The 22,144-nt window shown below is 37.5% G+C and overlaps 1 protein-coding gene across 9 annotated transcripts in view; it reads right to left on the bottom strand.

Moving 5' to 3' along the window:
- Positions 1-2,337, bottom strand: part of CCDC102B (coiled-coil domain containing 102B) — a 161,437-nt gene extending 159,100 nt beyond the window's left edge. For 6 of the 9 annotated variants that reach the window (XM_071804279.1, XM_071804282.1, XM_065831455.2 and 3 more), the window contains exon 1: positions 2,237-2,326. In XM_071804279.1, the coding sequence (XP_071660380.1) occupies positions 2,237-2,309 (73 nt within the window). In that variant the 5' untranslated portion in view covers positions 2,310-2,326. Of the gene's footprint in view, positions 1-2,236 lie in introns of all 9 variants that reach the window. The other 3 variants (XM_071804280.1, XM_065831456.2, XM_071804281.1) reach the window with 2 other exon arrangements.
- Positions 2,338-22,144: the final 19,807 nt, after the last annotated feature.

Here is a 22,144-nt window from a genome sequence, read left to right as displayed (position 1 = left end):
TCTGTTTTCCATAGGACTTCCCGTAAAACTACTGTTTCCAAATATATTTTGCTTGGGATACTTCCATCATAGAAATGTAGTTGCCTTTAGATCCACTGGCAACTACTTACAAGAAGAATCACATTTATAGAGCTCAAAATGCACCATTATCAGTCCCACAGTCTTCTCAGTTAAAATAATTATAACATTAGTAACAACACTTCACACGTATATAAATGATTTACTGGCATAGAAGGGACTGCCACCTACCTCCTCAGGGAGCAAAATTCCATGTTTCACAATTCTGTTGGGACAGAAACATTCATGCTTGTGCAAATTTTTTTCTCTCTTTTTTCTCCCTTTTTTTTTTTTTTTTCTAAATACCTTGATGAAACTGTTAGTGATGTACAGCAGGACATGTCTACTAAGTAACCTGGAAAGCTTGTATCCACCAGTGTCCTGTATTCTATTCATTGATGCTGGAATGTTCAGTGGGTTGTTTGCATTTGTCAAAGTGGACGAAAACAAACCCAGTAATGAAAAGCTGCGCTACACACTGCAGAGAACAGATTCAACTAATGTACTTTGAATGTCAATATTAGAATTTTTTTTCCCTTAGAATTCTGTTTGTACTTTATTCAGTTGTACTATTGTAGTGAGTTCTTCATTTATTAGCAAATGGTATAAGTATTTGATATAGCATAAAGGCAAAAAAAAAGTAGAAAGCAGTATTTAAATACAAATAATATACACTTAATTGTAAGAATATTTGATAGGCTACAAAAATACAGCTAGCTAAATTAAAATTTGCAGTGGTAGCTTTTCTTGACAATATTGCTTTAAATGACCATATGTTCTTGCCAAATTTGTACACTTCAAATTATTCTAAGGTCTACTCCTCTTGGTGTTGAAGTCAATGACAATGTTTTCAGTCTGTTCCTTACCAACTGCTTTAGAGCATTCATTTTCTAACAATTTATTTCTCAAGTCTACCTGATTTTAACATCAATACTTTAAGGTGAAGGAGTGGCCTCAATTCAAAACTGGTTACATGCAAATACATAAAAATGACAGACATCATCTACATTTTTCACTAACCTCCCCTTCTCTGAGAGGTTTCATGACAAAGTGATATGACTAGTTTTATTAGTGATACCTAATATATCAAGGAAATCCTTATAACTTCATTATATTATGCAAACAATTGCATTCAGAAACTCAAAAACACCCTAAATTTACTAACATAGGTTATCTAAAACAAAATCTAGGCTTTTAGCAATTGGATTATTTATAGCAGACTCTGCTTCACAGAATGGTCATAAGAATCAGTGAGAACTAAGAGAAAAAGCAGCTATCTGGATAGTCAGTAGGAAGCCTGTTAGTATTGTTTGTTATATATACTTATTAAACTCATCAACATTACTTTTGAAATTTGACTATTGATTCTCATTAGCAAAGGATCATCCATACAGTCTCATACCATCTGGGATATTTGCCTTTCAAATAATGACAAACTAAATATCTTTGTCCAGTGTCGAGAAATCATAGTATGAATTAATTATATTCCATTGCATTAGAGTAGTATCATATAGATAAGAACACACTTTTTTCTTATCCTAGCATCAGATATTTTCTGAAGGAAGTTAAGAATTTACAACCCATTGGTGGAGTTTATGAAACTAGAAACACTAAAAAAACTGTTTGCTAATAGAAAAAAGCAAGATGAACTGCTACCAACTCATAACTGTTCTCATGACACTTATGCTCATAACACTGACTCTGATTAAGTTACCAAAGCTTTATCAATTTATCCAATTGCAGATGCATTTCACATTATAGTGATTTTAAAAGGTTTTCAGTATTGAAAAAGTATAATCCTTGAACTTTCCGTATTCATATTAATTTCTAAATAAAAAATAATGAATAACTATTTAACACACTGCCCCTTTGAAAATTTTGAAAACTTACCTGGTTATGGTAAGTAAGGTTCCTACTACATCTGAAAAACAAGCTATGTTTAACGGGGTGTTAGAATTAATACTACCTGATAGCAGCAAAAAGGACAGAAGAGAAAAATTTAGCTGGATCTAACTTAGCCACATACTTCAAATACTATGTGTTTTCTGATCCTCAGTACTTTTGGTAGGTATTTCAGATTGTTTTCCTCCTTACTATCAGCATGATAGTAACCTATACTTTGTCCCTGAAGAGAAATATAAAAGTTAAACAGTAAACCCACAAGCTTAAGACCCCTTACCCTCTGGGTTTGCTGAGCTCCTCTTGCTTCTCAATGCTACAGACACATGTATAAACAACAGAATTTCCTGCATCCTTTTCTCATCTGCACTTCTCTGGGACTTGGCCAACAGGGTTATTTACAGCATTAAGGCCACTCCACAGTAACTTGAAAAAGTTTCTCATTGGTCAGGCTTTATAAAAACTAAAACCATATTTTTTTTAAAGCACAAGACATTTATCCAAAATAAAACTTTTCTGCCACGCTGTTCTTCACTAAGTATTGCTTTATTCAGTTTTTATTTCTACTTCCCTTTCTAAACTGAAGACTGCGATCTCAGTCCCCGTAATGTTATGTATAAGCTTAAATTAATTATTCTAATCACAGTAGTTATGTACAGGCACTCATCTTTTCCAGGTTGTGTGGATTCTTATGCTGCTGCTTGCTCTTAGTATACCTCCAGACTTCCAAATATCCCATAATAAGACTAGTTTTTCCCTCCGCATGGCTGTATATCATCTAGCTAATGCATGCATTTTCAGAATTGACACAGTAATTAGCCAGATGGTGTTGGATGTTATTATGAATAGTGGTAGCATTTTAGATTTTCAGAGATATGAAAAGAACATGGTGAAGAAAGGTAAAAAAATATGGATTTTAAAAATAACATTTCTGAATTTTTGCAATAAAGTTTAAAGTTATCATATTAAAATAGTAGGTAAGAAATATTTCTTTAACTAATATGAGGTCAAACACTTTTTGTAAGTGACATGTGACAAAGCATGACACTCCTGTTCAAAGACTGATATCCCAAGCCACCGACCTGGTAGGTCCTTGAGACATAAAACTGATATAGCTAGATACAGCTGGAATGATTTACCATAGCTCTGAAAAGCTAAAGAATTCTAATTAAAAAAACCTCATAATGTACAGAATACTGACAATTACAATGTCATGATCTCAGATTGAAAAGCCAGATTTCCTTACTCATAGCTTTAAGGAATATATCTCTACTTCCCACTAGCATCGCATCAACCTTCATCAGCAGTATAGCAGGTAGTCTTGTCATCGTGAATAGTAACTATGGCTACAGGACTATTCACTTAAATAAGGGCATTGTTTGATACCAGGATATATATATTTTTTTTAATTTATTTTAAGGAAATGAACAAGCAGAAGCTTACACTCCCCTCAATTACATGGGTATTCCATGACTCTCAAAACTTATTCCAGTGCCAGGAGACAAAAGACGTGCAGTAAAAAAGCTCAAAAAACTCTAGACATTTCTATAAAAGAAAACAAACAAACCCCACAAAAAAAAAAAAAAAAAAAAAAAAAAAAACAAACCAAAAAAACAAACCAACCTCAAACAAAAAACCAAGCCACACAAAACAATTCCAAAGTAAATTAAAAAACAAACAAAAACAAATCCCAAGTTTATATTAAATTAAAAGCAACAAAAAATCCCAACAAACCTCAAATCCAAACAATAAAAGAATAAGACAACAGTTACTTTATGCATCTTCCATGGTTTCTTGAAAAACTATATTTATCTCATCTCCCACTAGAATACTCTCTGGCTACATTTCATTATCCCTACTGGAGGAAATCAATTCGCATTTTAAAAATCAAGTTATGCACACATCATAAGTTACATGGTATGGTATTCCTTTGTAACTAATCACATTTCAACTCATCATGAGATATATAACTCACTTTCTACCATTGTTTGCTCATTGCAGTCTCTCAATGCATCCAAGAAGCCTGTTCCCTTGCCCATACTCAAACAAATTCTTAGTTTCTAGAGAAACTGGTGTACATTCATCTTATCTGATAGGAAGATAAGTAAATTTGATCACAACTGAAAAATATCTCCACAAGTGAAGAACAGAGAAGTTAACATTATTTATTTTTTTTTTTTTTAAGTGTCAGTACACCATGTGAAGGAAGTATTACTGTTGGAAGCACTGCTAAGTGTATGTTGAATTTTTTGTCATGGGTATATTAAAAATCCCCAAAGCCTCTTTTTTAGTGCTTTTCTCCTGGACATCCATTTTTTAAAAAAAAGGATGACTACTATTAACTACTTTTTGGGAAGGCAAACCATAGTTTTCTGGTAAAAAGGCACAAAACAGAATTATGCATAACAGACCAACAGTAAAGCTATAACCAAAACTCTATTTGGTGCTATTCTGTTCCACTCCTTCATGATGCTAAGGAACTACTAGGAAAAGTACTACGAGGTTCTACTGGGAAAGGTAGCAAGGAACCTGACAAGCCTATAGTGATAGATATGATAATCTACTTTAAATGTTTATTGAAATAAATAAGTGGAATAGTTAGGCATTTTTATATTTTTACTCATGAATTTAATCTTTCTTTTCAGTCTCATTTGACCTTGATGTTAGGTATAGCACTAATAATTACACAACAGATGTTGCCAACATGCAAGCTTGTTAACACATGATGTTCAGATAAGGAACTAAATTGTCTTCCTAGAGATCTTCAGGTACGTAAAGAATTCTTACTAAGTTTATATTAAGAACATTCATGTATTCATCAGGAAAATGATTTTTGTAAGAAAGTTGTACGGAGAAAATATGATAAGGACTGTAGGCAGCATCAATAATCAAGAACGATACATGGTGTTAGCTGTCAACTGGACTTTGCAGCCCTGAATAGTGTGGGATAGATTCCCTTCACTTTGAGTACATTTGAACTCTGGCAGCATGCATGACCTGCTTTTCCAAGATTCACAGAGAAGTATTAACAACATGAAAGCCAAATTTCAAATTTTTTAATGTCAAGACCTATCCCTTTGAGATCACAAAGGAAAAGACCCAATCTGTTCATTATTACCGAGCCAAAAAGGATCATTTGAATTTGGCTCAGAGGAAGAAGTTAGAGCAAGTAGTTTTTCAAAACCCACAAGTTAACAATATTTACTATACTGATGCAATTTCCTCAGCAGATATAAGAAATCATGTCGCATTACTGTTCAAGCCAAAAACAATAAAGCACTTCAAGCACAAATAACAATAAATCAGAACATCCCTGTTAACTAAATTGGAAAATAGGGAGGATATGAAGCACTGAAATTGTAACCTTTGAAACTAGGTTTCCTCAAGTATTCTCAAAAAACACATAAATATGCTAGATTGTATGTGTTGATGAAACTAGTTTTTAATCTTATTAGCATTTCATATTAATCCACACAATTTTACAAAAGTGTTCGTTTGTGGTTTTTTTAATCACGAGAAGAAGGCTGAGCTATTTCAACTACTGATTTTATTCCAGGGATCTCCTGACCAGTTGATGCTTATTTTTAAAGGAAGTTATGGCATTTGCAAGAGGATAACACTACAGCAATTTTAATAGGAAAAATACAAGTAAAAATGCAGGAATTGTTTGCCTTTTATGGTATTCATATTATTTTCTAATGAATGACTACAGAAACATTTCCCCTTTCCATACATTAAAAATAAGTCACCATAACAGTTTCCAAATGAAGTCTCAACAAAAATATCATTAAAATTTTCTGGTACATCTGGTGCAGAAAATACTAATAAAACTTCATAATTTATATTTGTGACTACAGTTTACTCTTGAAAGAATGTAATGTTGAAATAGCAGCAACATACTTTACAAGAACTTTAAATAGAATAAAATTAAGAATATATTAAGCAATTTCTTTTTATGAAGGAAAAAATATTGTTTCTAGCTTGATATCTCAATATGAAAAACTAAAAAGAGTTGAGTCAAAGAGATATGGTTCTTTTTGCTCTTCCTTGTAACCAGAGTGTACAGAGAGGCCACCTTGCCAAACCTTGTATTCACTACAGAGAGGTGTGATGCTACTGTGAATTCTAGATTTGTTCACTAATGTGCTGATTAGAAAGATATACACATGTAGGTGCAAAGAAGACAGAGACTTAGCAGAATTTTTCATTTCATGACCTTCAATCAAACACAAAAATCTAACTTAGAATGAATCACTACTAAAAAACACATTCCTATAAAAGAAATCAAGTAACCTCTATGTATATTTCTGAAGAAGAATGTGACATGTTCCAGACTATTATAAAAATTACAAAGCCTCACATTTCTTCATGAATCATTCGTATGCTCAGATTTTCCTCAGATATCAATTACAAAATAAATGTATCTTTTTCAAAAAAAGTTTACAGATACTGCAACGAAGTGTACAGCAAATATGTGTATCGTCCAACATCACGTTGGGAAGATCACAGGATGAGACGCTACCTTGCATTCTTAGAATGTGACTGCTACTAAAAGAGTGAAGCCTTAGAAAAAGCCTTTTCTTTCTCCTGTTCCTATAACCTAAGAATAATAGTATCTTCCACAAGAATACCTGTGCTCTGTATGGGGGATTTTAACAGCAATGCAATGTGAATGGTGTTTCATCAGACCATGCCTAAAGTGAGGAAGGTGTCTAAATTCATATTATAAACACCACCTGTCCCATTGTGAAAAAAAAACTCTGACATTTTTTCACAGAAAATTAAAACTCATATTTTTCCTTTTCCATCTAAAAGTAGTTATTTCTTTTATTAGGATAGCATTGCTGCAGGTGCTTAACATTCAAACAGCAACAGTGACTAACACAAAAATTTTAATCACTGTAAATGCTGTTACTGAGTTAAAAAGTTATGGTTTATTCACTTTTACAAACAACCATGTTTGGCTGTAGAGTTTCCATTCTCAATCATGAAAACATCTTGTGTCTTCAGCATTTTAAGTGACAAAATTTGGCAAGATTGAAGGTTCTATGTTATTTATAAAAATAATGTTTTCAGTTAGGTTTCTTCATAGTTGAAGACTTAATCTATAACTATTTCAGAAAATAAACTATCATAATTAGGTCTTTAAATCAGCAGATTATAAATAACACCCAAGTGAAGATGTGTTTCTGATTTTTTCGTGTAGTCCAAAATGAAGATGAACATCAGCTGCATACAGACATAAGACAGGTAGTGTCTTAGCACTCCTTACAGGTCAACATTAGTTAGACATCATAAAAAGCATGAATGTATTTAAGAACTTGCTCCACACTCCTGTAATGACTTTGATTAGGGCAGTTGTCCTTATCCAGGACTAAATAAAACTTAGAACCCAGATAACATTTATGTTTAGAAAGCCAAAAATGAGTCTGTTTTTTTTGGTTTTGATAGGATCGATGTTTTTTGTTTGGTTTTTTTTTTTTTTTTCTCATACATAAATAATAACTACAGCAATAGAATACTTTTATCTTTCTGCAGTTTTCTTTACTCAAGGCACCACTGAAGCATGACCAAAAATGTACTTCTTTTGGATAATTCAATAAACAATTTTAGTTAATAAGTAATTTCTCAGCAGTCTAATGAGAAACACAGGAATCTTTTCTTGCAAGCCTTTACTCTATCGTTTGTTAACTTACCTGTTATTGTTGTAAAAATTAATCACAGCTTCAAAACAAACATTGTTAATTACCCATGACATACAGCATAAGACAGTAACACAAAGAGATATGCAAACTACTTCCAACAGTATTACTGGAGAGCACTAGAAACAAACAAACAAAAATGCATTGGTCTGGGCAGAATGTCAGGCAAATGTCTTGAGTTAAAGTTGTGGAGTAAATCACTTTTCAGTTACGACAGCAGAAACAATATTTGTGGGTGTACTTGTATGCTACAAATAAGCTGCAAAGTACTACACCATACCATGCACTAGAAGTGGTTGTAAAACAGAGCTGGTATTAATCTAAACACATGAATCTTTATTATAGCATAAAAATACCCTCTCAAAACTACCAAGCACACTTTATCTGGCTCTTTCCATGTAGTCTCACAGCCATTTCTATTACAAACACTTCGAAGTTTACCTTTCAGCCATAGTCTGAACAGGTGAATACCCATGCAGACAGCATGACACAACTAAGGGTCAAGATTGTTGTGAATGTCTTGCATCTGAAATAACTCACAGTTCTCGAAATACGCCTTTTTTACAAAAACTCTTTCACATAATCCCTGAGGAATAAGAAGCCCTTCGTAAAATAAGTCATCCTAACTGGACTTGAGAGTCCTGTAACAAATATGAAGGTGGCTGCTGTGGATCAACCTGAGAAGTACATCCATTTCCCAATACTGAGATTAGTATTCAGTTGACTGAATTTTATTTTGAATGCTGATGTTCAATGGGAGCATATCAATAGGAATCCTAAATCCAGTTTAAACTGGACTTAGGACTCTTGTCTTTGTAATTTCTAAAGGAGTACTGCAGACTTGTGGGTATACATTAAAAATACTTATTCTCTCATTTAACACTTTAGTTTACATTTTAACTTCTTCAACTTTTTAAATAGCAAACTGGTCAACACAATCTTGTACAGTTTCGGAGTATCCTCTTACTAATATATTATGCTTAATCCAGTTGTTTCTTTCTATTCTTAGTGGCTTTCCATCATACTTAAGCACAGGAATACCAAGCAGAAATGAAAGGATGGACCTTTTCAATATCCAAGATCCTATCACAGATAAACAGAAGAAATACATTCTGGACTGTTTAACTTGACCCAAGTTGATGGCTAGTATTTCTTATGAACAAGAAGAAGAAGACAGGAAAGCAAGAGAGAAACAGAATAAAAATTGTTTCTGTGGAAACTTTGCTCATTAATGCAATTCAGATAGATAATGATAGCTACAAGAACCATTTTCAAAAATCTCAAGTGTTAGTAACTTATTCCTTCGTTCTAATATTTGGGATAGTTAAGGTGGGAATAGCATATGGAAAGGAGGGGGAACAAAAGCAAACCAACCAAATTTAAGTATAAGTAAGGATCCCTTCACACTTAGAGCAGCACCCTTATTTGTATTCTAAAAAAATAGTTTTGTCTTATAGTGCAAGCATCCACTTGGAAAGTATTCTTTAGTGAGACTTTTCCAGTTCTTGTTCTGTTAAATCTCAACTCCATTCCTTGCCTAAAGGAAATGAGTGCTGCAATTGAGAGAGATCACTTTCTAACACAAAAGGAGTTCTGTTCTCCAGCCCTCATAATTTAGCTATGAAGACTCAGCTTTAATAATCACTAAAAACTGTGCTGTTATAAATCAAAAACATGCTGTAAAAAAATGGATTTGGAATGAGAAAAAATATGTGGGCAAATTCAAATATCAGAATTAGAAACAGAAACCATCAATAAACTAATTTAGTAACTGTCATGGTTTAACACCAGCTGGCAATTAAGCCCCATACAACCACTTTCTTACTCCTCACCCTGGTGGAATGGGGGAGAGAATCAATAGAGCAAAAGTGAGAAAACTTGTGGGTTGAGGTAAATACAGTTTAATAAGTAAAGCAAAAGCCACACACCCAAGCAAAGCAAAACAAGGGATTCATTCACTATGTCCCACAGCAGGCAGGTATTCAGCCATCTCCAGGGCAGCAGGGCTCCAGCATGTGTAACACTTACCTGGGAAAACAATCATCTTAACCCCAAACATCCCTCCCTTCCTTTTTCTTCCACCAAAATATATACTGAGCATGCTATCATATGGTATCGAACATCCCTTTGGCCAGTTTGGGTCAGCTGTCCTGTCTGTGCTCCCTCCCAGGTTCCTGTGCACCTGGTACGGTGTGAGAAGCTGAAAAGCTAAAAAAGCTGAAAAGCTCTTAGCAACAACTAAAATATCAGTATATTATCAATACTATTCTCACTCTAAATCAAAAACACAGCACTGTACCAGTTACTAGGAAAAAAAACATAACTCTATCTCAGCCAAAACCAGGACAGTAACTCAAGCACACTTAGATTACTGATAGATTTATATTTAATATGAGTGGTAGCTACCATCAGCTTGTCACAGTGATTAGCCTCAAATCTTTTAGTGCCTGATGAGTCCTACTGATCTACAAACAGAGACTGAGAACTCCTATCCCTGCATATGACAACCCCACAGTTCATACCATGTGCCTGAGGGCGTTGTCCAGTCTCTTCTTGAACACTGTCAGGCTTGGGGCCATGACACCTCTCTGAGGAGCCTGTCCCAGTGCTCCACCACCCTCTGTTTGAAGAACCTTTTCCTAATGTCCAACCTAAACCTTCCCTGGCACATCTTCCTGCCATTCCCTCAGGTTCTGTCAACTGTCTCTAAAGAGAAGAGTTCAGCGCCTGCCCCTCCTCCTCCCCTTGTACAGTTGTAGCTGTAGCTATGATGAGGTCTCCACTTAGTCTCCAGGCTGAACAAACCAAGTGACTTTAGCTGCGCCTCATATGGCTTCCTCTCCAAACCCTTCACCAACTTCATAGCCCTCTTCTGGACACTCTCCAGTAGCTTAATATCTTTTTTTATACTGTGGCACCCAGAACTGCACACAGTATTTCACTTTGGCTTTAGCAAATGTTACATCCTAAGAGGAGGCACATGACATCAGGTTATTTAACATCAACGACATTATTTTGGTTTTAAACTGGTCTTTTTTATGTGTACCAACATCTAGCTAATAATCCATGAATTCTGTTTTATATATCTAAATGTGATTGTAATTTGACCTGTTAGTCTTTAGTTATTATTTTTTCCAGTTTCAAAATCACATATTTGTCTTACATGTGTACAGGTGGTTTGTGGCCCACAGCGCCAAGTTATACTATTTCTGCATTAAGGATGGGATATTTAAGATTGGATACCACTTTCAGAGCACACTGACTTTATATCATTTAAACAATTATTATCTTCCAAAGTTTGAGGAAATTCTGAGCAAGATGTGGAAATGGGTTTATGAGATTTAATTAGCAAGAAGAAGGATAGAGAAACTGGAAAAACCACCACTTTCAGCAGATTATAATCTTGATATCTGATTTTCATGATGAATGACAACACCTGCTTTGGTATTTGCTTTTACTTCATTTCCTATTGTGATTGTCCCTGGGGAGCTGTGTGGGGACAAAGGCAATGTCTAACACAAAATGTTAACCACCTGTGCAAATCTTGTCTTTACTACTCAATATTTATGCATTTGCATATTTTATAATTCTCGTAATATATCTACGTGTCAATTGTCATACTAACATCACTAAAATCACAAATAAATTGGGGTTGGTAAAAGTCAACAAAATACATTAGGCGGGACAAGGTTACAGTCGGGCTTTCTCTGTGTGCTCCTTCAGGTAGACTACCACTAAATTTAGAAGTTATTCTAGTATCTCTTTTTTTTCCTTTGTAAGCACCTAACTGTGGAGAGTCTCTGGCTGTGTGCTGTGAACAAGCCAGGGCTTGATGCGGCTGTGCTACACGGAAGGATTTCCCCGAGACACCAGAGACAAAAGGAAAGCAAACAGAAGCTGCTCTGCCCTCGACCCAGGCTGCAGGAGGGGCGTTGCCGCTGCGCATGAACAGTCTGTGAACAGTGCCCTGCAGCCAATCACCATAGTGGGGGGGGATGAGTGACTGTAAGTGTAACCAATTGTAGCCTGCGCTTGCCGCATGGCCTTTTGGTATAGAGTATATAAGGCTTGGAAAAACGTGGTCTCGGGGACATTGATATTCAGTGTTGTTTAAGAGTTCGTTAAAGAGTACGGATGGTAAATTCACATTGAATTAGACTCCTTACTCTCGCCCGGCCCGCCCGTTCGATCAAAGAGCTTATGCTGGCGTCTGGTTTCGTCGAATTTATTACTACATCACCTAACCACAGTTATCTCAGATTTTTCTTCTGCTAATAATATTAATATAATAGAATAGGAGAAATGGAGAATTTTAATAGAAACAGTAAATAACGCAGTTTAAAGAGGATTTATGTTATCTATACAAAACTCTGCTGAAATTAAGCAAATCTTTGCTTAAATAAAATCTGCATCTATTATGACACAAATAATTTGCAAGCTTGCAAAACTGAACTGTATTGAGTTATGGAAACAACTAGAATTTTTGGTAATATTTTTGTATTTATATTACTTTTTAATATAATATTTAAAATAACTATTTTCCTATCTAGTTACCTTTATTTGTTTGTTCTGATAGTGACCAAACTTTCTATAGGAAATACTTGCTTCTGGCACAATAATTGTGCTGCAGTAGTCTTTGTTTCTAAATCTAATAAGGTATGAAACCAGACATAAAGATTCTGACAAAGAAACCTTAGCTATAGTTACAGTAAATCACAGAATCACAGATGTTAGGGATTGAGAGGGACCTCAAAAGATCATCTAGTCCATCTAGTCCTGCTGGAGCAGGAACACCTAGATGGGGTCACACAGGAATGTGCCCAGGTGAGTTTTCAATGTCTCCAGAGTAGGAGACTCCACAGCCCCAATGGGCAGCCTGTTCCAGTGTTCTGTCACCCTCACTGAGAAGAACTTTCTTCTCAAATTTAAGTGGAACCTCTTGTGTTCCAGCTTGAACCCATTACCCCTTGTCCTACCATTGGTTGTCACCGAGAAGAGCCTGGCTCCATCCTCATGACAGTCACCCTTTACATATTTATAAACATTAATGAGGTCACCCCTCAGTCTCCTCCAAGCTAAAGAGACCCAGCTCCCTCAGCCTTTCCTCATAAGGGAGATGCTCCACTCCCTTAATCATCTTCATGGCTCTGCGCTGGACTCTCTCCAGTAGTTCCCTGTCCTCCTTGAACTGAGAGGCCCAGAACTGGACACAATATTCCAGGTGTGGTCTCACCAGGGCAGAGTAGAGGGGGAGGAGAATCTCTCGACCTACTAACCACCCCCCTTCTAATACACCCCAGGATGCCATTGGCCTTCTTGACCACAAGGGCACAGTGCTGGCTCACGGTCATCCTGCTCTCCACCAGGACCCCCAGGTCCCTTTCCCCTATGCTGCTCTCTAATAGGTCATTCCCCAACTTATACTGGAACCTGGGGTTGTTCCTGCCCACCTGCAAGACTCTACACTTTACCTTGTTATATTTCATCAAATTTTTCCCTGCCCAACTCTCCAGCCTGTCCAGGTCTCGCTGGGTGGCAGCACAGCCTTCTGGCATGTCAACCACTCCTCCCAGCTTAGTGTCATCAGCAAACTTGCTGATAGTACGCTCTATTCACTCATCCAAATCATGAATGAATATATTGAATAATACAGGCCCCAGTACTGACCCGTGAGGCACTCCACTAGATACAGGCTTCCAGCTAGACTCCACCCCACTGACCATGACTCTCTGGCTTCTTCCCTTCAGCCAGTTCGCAGTCCACCTCACTACCTGATTGTCCAGACCACACTTCCTCACTTTAGCTGTGAAGATACTGTGGGAGCCTGTGTCAAAGGCTTTACTGAAGTCAAGGCAGACCACATCCACCTCTCTGCCATCATCTATCCACCTTGTTATGTCCTCATAAAAGTTGATAAGGTTGGTCAAGCACGACTTCCCCTTGGTAAAGCCATGTTGTCTGCCCCTAATGACCCTCTTATCCTTGATATGCCTTGAGATGGCAGCAAGGATAAGTTGTTCCATCACTTTCCCAGGGATGGAGGTGAGGCTGACCCGTCTATAGTTACCCGTGTCCTCCTTCTTGCCCTTTTTGAAGACTGGAGTGACATTTGCTTTACTCCAGTCCCCAGGCACCACTCCTGTTTCCCAAGACTTGGCAAAGGTGATGGAGAGTGGCCGAGCAATAACTTCAGCCAGCTCCCACAGCACCCACGGGTGCGTCCCATCCGGACCCATGGATTTATGGATGTCCAGATTGCCTAATTGCTTCCTAACCCAGATCTCATCAACTAAGGCGAACTCCTCCATTGTCCTGACTTCCTCTGGGGCCTCAGGGGTACGGGGCTCCCCAGGACAGCCTCCAGCAGAGTAGACAAAGACAAAGAAGGCATTCAGTAACTCTGCCTTCTCTGTACCTTCTGTCACCAGGGCACCCACTTCATTCATCAGTGTGCCTACATTGCCTCTGGTGTTAGTTTTATCTGCTACATATTTGAAAAAGCTCGCTCTGTTGTCCTTGACTCCTCTCACCAGGTTTAATTCTAAGGAGGCCTTAGTTTTCCTAGTTGTCTCCCTACATCCTCTGACAACAGCCTTATATTCTTCCCAAAAAATGATGGCTCTTGTCACCATGGCAAAATACAAAGAGAAAAAATGTTGCAAAAGGAAAATTTTTTAACTTCGCAATGAAATAGACTCAGCAGCAAAAATGTTCTGGGACAACATTTGGCACATGTGCTATCATTTTCAAACGTGAAAAACATCAGTTCTGCCACCTTTTTAAGATTGGACATATGTTTATTAGTATTTTAGATGGTTTTTGCTCAATTATATGTCTGCTTTCCAGAAGAGATACATGTTTCCAGGCAGTTAGAAACATACTCTGTTTCAACTTGACTCTATGTGGTTACTGTATGGGAAAAGATTAAATCAGCTCCTATATCAGTTTTATCAAAACTTTTTATGGCTTAGTTAAGAGAGACCTGATTGCAGCTGACTAGTGAAGCTGAGACAAAGGTACAGGCACATGGCCTTAAGAATAACCTGTTTCAAATGAAGCGTATCAAGGAAATATTGATAAACATTTAAGAAACTTTGTAAATTATTTATCCATAATGATGTCAATAAAACTTAAAAATTAGTAACGATGTTTTGCTGTTCTGTGGAACACTATGTACCTTATGCACTGTGAATCAGACTACAGCATGAAACCTCAGCATTACTATATGATCATACAAAACATTACTACTGTCAAAATAAGCTTAAAAATCAAATAACATATAATGAATAAGCCAGAACTCTTGCCTGGTTTGCAGAAATGAACAGTGTGAGCAGACACTGAAGACCAAAGATGAACAGTCTTAATCATCAAATTCCACCCAGTCTGAACCTGCCATGAGACTGGGAGAATATAGAGGTATTTGAATAATAATTCAACACATGTGTTGTAAAGCACAATAGTTATGGGAACTGTTTCAGCAGATTTTGGCTGAGGTGTATCATGCCTGCATAAGAAATAGCAGATCTTAGTTCTTTGTCCACAGGTCTTAGCAAGAAAACCCATATCTCTACAAAGTAGATTTCAACAAAAGCAAAAGTATCATTATTCTCATATTTCCATAGAGAAAATAGGTGGAAAGTGTTTGACTTTTTCATACTTAGTTAGCTAAAGTATGAAAGTTATTTGACTTTATCTTATTTTAGCATCTGAGCCGCAGAACCACGAAAAAGAAGTCCTGAGCATCACTACAGTAGTACTAACCAGTATATATCACCTCGCTCATAGTTAAATTTAACCTGCTCTTTGAACTGATACTAATTTATTCACTATGAGACTGTAACATTTCTTTTGGACATCCTGTGCCTTGATGTGTGTAGGACTTTTTACAACTAGTCTTTGAATACAGTTTTGTGCAGGGCATCAGGACACCACAGGGGCCAGGAGGGTGGTGAGAACTCTGCAGGGGTCCCATCAATGCAGGGAGTGGCAGCCAGGGCCCTGCCCCAGCCAGGAGCAGGGCAGCAGGGGGCACTGGTGCAGCCCCGGTCCCAGGCATGGAGCACCTCTCTGGGGATGGGCTGAGGCTGGAACATAGACCTGGTGCTGGGGTCCCATGGCTAGGCAGAGCAGGGCTCTGGAGGGCTGGAGACTGGCCTGGCTGGGGTGTTGCTGGGACAGGGGCTGGTGAGCCCAGGAGGCTGCAGTGGTGTCCTGGGCTGTGGGCAGGGTGGAGGGGCCCTGGGAGTGGGCTGGGACAGACAGGGCTGGTGGTGCCTGAGGGCCATAACACAAGGCATCTAATGATGTTTCTTTTCCCAGTTCAGTCAGTATTGGATATTTTAAAACAAAACAATATAGAATAAAAATGTATTACAGAAGTCAACTTAATTACATCTATGAATCTTAAAGATATAACTAGCTTTGATAGCTATCTTTCATCATTGTACCTTGATACTTGGCCATGGCTTCACACCTGCATTTAGGGAAAAGAAATTCAAAGCCAGACTTTGAACAGATCATACTTGTACTGAATCCAGTATCTTAAAGCATTTATGCTATGCTCTTTTGCCCATTTTTCCCATGCCTGACTTTGAGGGTTTTTTTTCCATTGCCTTCTTGGCTTTTGTACCAGCACTTGTCTCAGTAACTTCTCTTATTAATTGCTGCATGACCCTCTGCTGTTGGGTTCAGCCATCTGAGATCCACAGCCCTAGTTTGTACAGCCTTTCTACCCGCCCTTGGCTCCAGTACACTTAAAAACCCTCTTGTTTAGGTTTGAAAAAGCAGGCGAGCCAAAATTAGGCAAGATAAGGAAAGTAAAAACAGATGGAAGTGCAACCATTGAAGCGGGAACAGTTAACAGCTCCAGGACTCAAAGGGAAAAGTACTGACGTAAAACTGTGAGACCTTTCCCTCTTGCCAGCTCCAGGGAGCTGGAAGACAGCAACTCAGCAGCAGCAGCAGGCCATGTCAGCCCGTTTGGAGGAGCCTGGACTTTTCCCAGCCGACCAACAGCTTGTCTGGCCTGTGAGGACTCAGCCACTCCCAAAAGGGTGATGAGTACATTAATATCAAACCCAGGAGCTTGCTAGTTCTTGCCCACCATCACATGTATTATCCCTCCGTACACTTCAGTAGCACGTATTTTGCTACAGAGCCTCTGCTTGTGGTGAAAGCTGCCAAAACAAAGTGAAGGAAGAGGACAGTTTACAGGTTCTAAGAAAGGACACTGTGTCCATCATACAGCTAGCAAAACATTTCCCTGTCCTATGAAAATTTAGAAAAAAAAAAGTAAAATATATTATCTAGAAATTTCTAACAATCAACTGGAAAAAATACAGAGGGAAAATCTAGAAATGATAAAATGAGAGCACTTAGTGGCTTTATGCATTCATCTCAAAATTAAGAATTAGTGACTGAAAAATTAAAACTATTTATTTTTGAAGTAGTGTCATTTTTAGAATGTAAGCCCCCCTTTTCATGCACCTATGAAATGCTAATTGAAGACAACACTTTTGCATCAACAGTTTCGCTGTTGATAAGCATCTTCAGCGCAAAACATTTTGTGGAAAATTTCTACCTAGTCTTCTGTATTTGGATTTGCTGTGGGTCTTCCATTAAAATAAAGCAGGCTAAGGCATGATAGGTCTAGAAAATTGAAGCTTTTTAGAAACCACGTACTCATCTAACAACACTATGGAAGAATCCATATAGAAACCAATTTTTCAGTTACTGGTACCCATGTTCTCAACATAAGCAGCTAATAAAAGTACATCTAAACCTGCCTGAAGTGACACAAACTATTTTGATGAAATTTTGTTAGTTAGTTTCTGCAGGTATCTAGAAACAAGATTTTCAGTATATCTAAATTATTGCAAATATGTTAGCACACAATTTACCTTCCTAGAAACTAAGACACTGAGGCACATTGATTGTGATTTCTCAGAAAGAAAGTCTCTGGCACAGCAGGTTATTCAATTCTGTCCTTTAAATCCTACATTGGGTTTTACTTGCACCTCTTCCCTCTCACATTTTTCATGATATTCATGGATATTTCAAATTCACCCATATTATATTGTGAAGTTTAATAATAAAACTATTCTTATAAAGACAGATGCTACTACAAATACAAAAATAATGTTAAACTATACTTTATAAGCAATTATGTCAGGCGAAATTTAGTATCTAGGATAAAGAAATGACAGAAATTTTAAAAGCTATAATATTCATGTAATGTATCAACTTCTCCCTTTTCACTGTATAAAAACTTAAAACTACATAATACTTTATTCTTTTTCCAGATTGGTATTGGTATTATGCAGGCAATATCTGTGAATCATATGTAATATTGACTTATTTAACTTGAAGTCAAAGTAAATCTTCCCGCAGTGTAATTTTAATTATATGTGTAGTTTATATGTTTATGTTATTCAGAGGTAATATTCTGAACAATATGAATTTTCTCTCATGAGACTTCTGAATGGAAGTGATTAGAGTGTGCTTTACAAATATTAGATCCCACAACACCCTTATGATAATAATATTTTTATGCATCTTTGCAGATTAAGTAAATGCATACCATGTGTGTCACACAGGAAGTAAATGACACAGATGACATGGAATTCAGACTCCTAGACTCTGTAAGATTAGAATATTTAAAAAAAAAATCTGCACAAACTGAATTCTTAGATAAGGAGAAAAAGAGAGTGCCAAAACAAGCAAATAAATTTGAAAGACTATAAATAAAAATGTTAGGAGGTTGGGTTTTGTTTTGTTTTGGTTTTTTTTGATTCAAACAAGACTGTAGATTGTCTACCAGAACATAATGTTTTCAGATCAATAAGAGCAGAATAATTTCTCACATGGATGGAGGAATCAGAATGGAATAACAGCAAACTCCCAAAATATTTTTTACCAGATATCTCAGTCCCTTATTATATTAGCTCTTCCAGTTTCTGCTGCTGCTAATAATCACAGGATGCTGACATGTGTACAGCTAGTTTCTACCAGTCCCAGCAAACTGTAGTGAGCATGCTGTAATTTACAGTTCCAAGATGTTGACAGACTGGTTCACATGCCAACAAAACATTACTTTCTTTTGCAGCTTCAAAGTCTGAAAGGAGGACATAGAGTTCTGCGAAAATCAGTGGGATGCTGGAAAGCTAAGGCACAAGCTTAGTTGTTTATTACAAAGATGCTGGCCATCATTCCAGGGGAGATATCACAGATCTGACTTCAACAAAGCATCTGGCAACAGGGTTGCTTTCTACACAGGCTGTAAAAAATAGGCTGAGAAAGTTTTTCTTAGGGGCCTCAGCCTGGCATCCAGCTGTGTATCATTTTTGTGCACTACCAGTTATTTAAAAGTTATATTTTATACATATTTGAATTCATATTGTATTGTGTATCTAATTCTGTACTTCGTGCAGGTATTTTTTCTGACAAGTGTGTCCTTTGGAAATTTTGGTATTTCAGGACAGCATTTAGAAAACTGGTCTGTCATTATACTTCTGTCAATTACATGAGGCTGGAATCCTGAAAATCTCTCTAGTTGCTATTGAAACACTTGTCTGGCAAATATTCAATTTTTGCATGTGCAATTGTGTTTCAAAATCCAAAAAGGAAGGATAATATGTTAATACTTTCAGAGATTAAAGAATAATAAATGTTACTTTTGAACCATGTGAAAATATTAGCCTTAATTCTAAGCCTCTGACCTCCAGACAATAGGAGATTATAAAGTCAGGACAGAGCAAAGGTAATCACAGTGCAGCATTGGATGTCGAGTGACAGAAAATGTCTGGCTCTAGAAGAAAACTTGCAGCATTGTTATGTTCACTTGGATGTTTAAAATACCAAGAATAATCTTTGTAGGTTCTGCTGTATCCTTCTACCCAAACAGAACAATCCAATTTGCACTCTGCAGCTGTCAGCCTCTGCCTCAGTGACACCCCAGCTGGGCTGGTCTCCAGATCCCACAGCCCTGCCCTGCCCACCCATGGGCCCAGGGAGGTGCCCAAGGCCTGAAGTTGCCACACTACCCCCTGGCTACCCTGCTCCTGGCTGTGGGATGGGATGGGCTCTGGCTGCCAGACCCTGCCCTGAGAGACCCTCGTGGGGAGTCCCTGCTACCTTCCCTGCTCCCTGGGGCCACCAGCCCTGGCAGTGGGCCTGAAGGTTTCTCCCTTCATGGTTGTGCAGTCTCAGAGGCTCGGGATGCTGATGGACACCCTGGTGGTGCTGTCTTCAGCTCTTCTGCAACCACGGACAGACAGCCTGCATGAAAGATTGTGAATTTTTACATTTACATTTAAGTTCTGCATAACATAGTACAGTGTCTCTCTTCCAAAAGAAGACAACTTTTCTTAAGCGGAAACTATACAGATACAATACGGAAATAGTAATAGTTACCAACTACAGAGGTTGGTTTTCTTTAATACAGTGTCTGTTTTTTATCACAGCTATTATATTAGCACCACACAATCTGCTTGCATCCTGTTGGCTCTACAAATAGAGCTCTGCAGATGTTTGCTATTATCTGTAATTTAGAAACTATTCCACCAAAGAAAAAAACCCTAAGAATTAATCACCCTCTTTGTCAAAGGGCCCTTAAGAAGCAAAAATGTCAGAATCATTGCAAACAAATAAAAATGTGCTTGCATGTCTGTTTAAAACAATATAACATTGTTCTTACTAAACAAAAGTTAAATTATTTTTCTTTAATACTTTTTTCACCACGAAAGCATATTACAGCCCATGCTACACCACATCTATGAAAACCCTCTATGAGAAGAGGGAGAAAGAAAATCCTTAGGTGATACATGGACACGTGAAGATCAACAGTAACAAATTAACTAACTAAATTCAAGAAGGGTAGTGGTCATCATATGCATAGTGAGACACAACTTGCGTAAACTAAAGAGGATTATGTTTGTGTGGTTAATGAGATACTAAAATCACAGTGATTGGTATTAAGAAGTTATTTTACATTTAATCTGATATGGCACCTTAACCTGAAATTGTAAAGTAATTTTTTATTCTACCATAGAAAATTTTAACCATGGAGTTTCCAGAGAAACAATAAAGAAGCTACAGAACAACTTATAACTATGTTTTGTCCCAATTCCTCTTGCAGATGTTGCATAGTGTCTCATTGACAATACATTTTCCACATATGTGAAATATGGCCTAGTGACAGGTGAAATCAGATTTTTCACAATCTCAGGATAATAACTGATAGTACACCATTTAAATAAAATATTTTTTTTCTTTTTTTGCTTTTGTGTACAGTTGTTTCCTTCAAAATATTTTAGTCCATTTATCCCTTACATAACTGGAAAATTATATCTATGCAATTTCTAGTCTGCATTCTGAGCATACAGTTAACTGTGAATAGTAACTGACTGCTTTGGCTGGTAGGATCAAATAAAATAAAAATCCAAGTTCTAATACAAATGCTTTTTTATTACATTTCATGTCAATAGCTGTGCTATTTATGTAGATTTGCTTACTGATGACTAGTTATGAAAATTAAATTGGGTACATAAAGCAATTCAAAATTGGTAGAAGTATATTTTAATCAAATTGATTAAAAATGAAAAACATTAGCAGCTCATTATTGACCCTACAGTGAATACAATATTTAATAACTAAATAATTAGGAAGTTCTAGTAGCTACGGAGCTACTAAAGCTGTCTCCTTCATTGCACAGGCAAAAGTTATTTCTTCAGATGAAAATTATATAAAATAACATTATTGGCTGGACACTTCACAAGTGAAATGTCCATGTTACAGAGTAGATGCAATAAGAGTGAAGTCGTGTATGGCAAACTGTAGTATTTCAAACTAGAAAATGGAGTCTTTGTATTTCAAATGTATTTGTCACTAGCCATAGCTCTTGGGAGCATCTCTATGGGTTCTACAGACTTTGTGTCTGGTGTGCAAGCTACTGGAAGGACCAGTCAGGGCAGGCAGGGCCATCAACTGGAGTCAGACTGAGCGTGCAGGCACCTCTGGCGTGTGGTGTCAGCAGCTGGAATGAATGGGGGTCTCTGCTCAAGCCACTGGGATGGGAATGCTGCGTGCATCAGGTGCAGCTACTGGGGTGACTGGGGAGAGCAAAGCAAGTGAGAAGCTCAGTGACAAAAGCTGGAGCAGGACTGTGGGTCACAGTTTGTGTACCTGTTGCTGGCTCCTGGGGGTTGCTGGAGTGTTTTGTATCTAACCCAAACCTGATGTGCATGGGAGCAAACCTCTAGCTGGACCAGCCAGTGGGTTGGGAGGCCCCAGGTTTGGACAGAGGGTCTGTGCTGGTCTTTGGGGATGACCCACAAGTGTGGGGTGTCTGAGATGCCTCTGTGAGTGCATGCATGTTTGCTAGTCAGCGTAGAGCTGGACTTCCTGGCAAGTAAGAAACCTCTGGAGTAAGAAAGAGAACCTGGGATTCAGGCAGTGGTATCGGACAAACTGAGGAGTGGTGCTGATGC

Source organism: Patagioenas fasciata, chromosome 2, assembly GCF_037038585.1.
Source record: "Patagioenas fasciata isolate bPatFas1 chromosome 2, bPatFas1.hap1, whole genome shotgun sequence".
NCBI classification, from domain to species: domain Eukaryota; kingdom Metazoa; phylum Chordata; class Aves; order Columbiformes; family Columbidae; genus Patagioenas; species Patagioenas fasciata.
The sequence above is the reverse complement of the archived record's forward strand: the minus strand, read 5'-3'. Positions and strand labels throughout refer to the sequence as shown.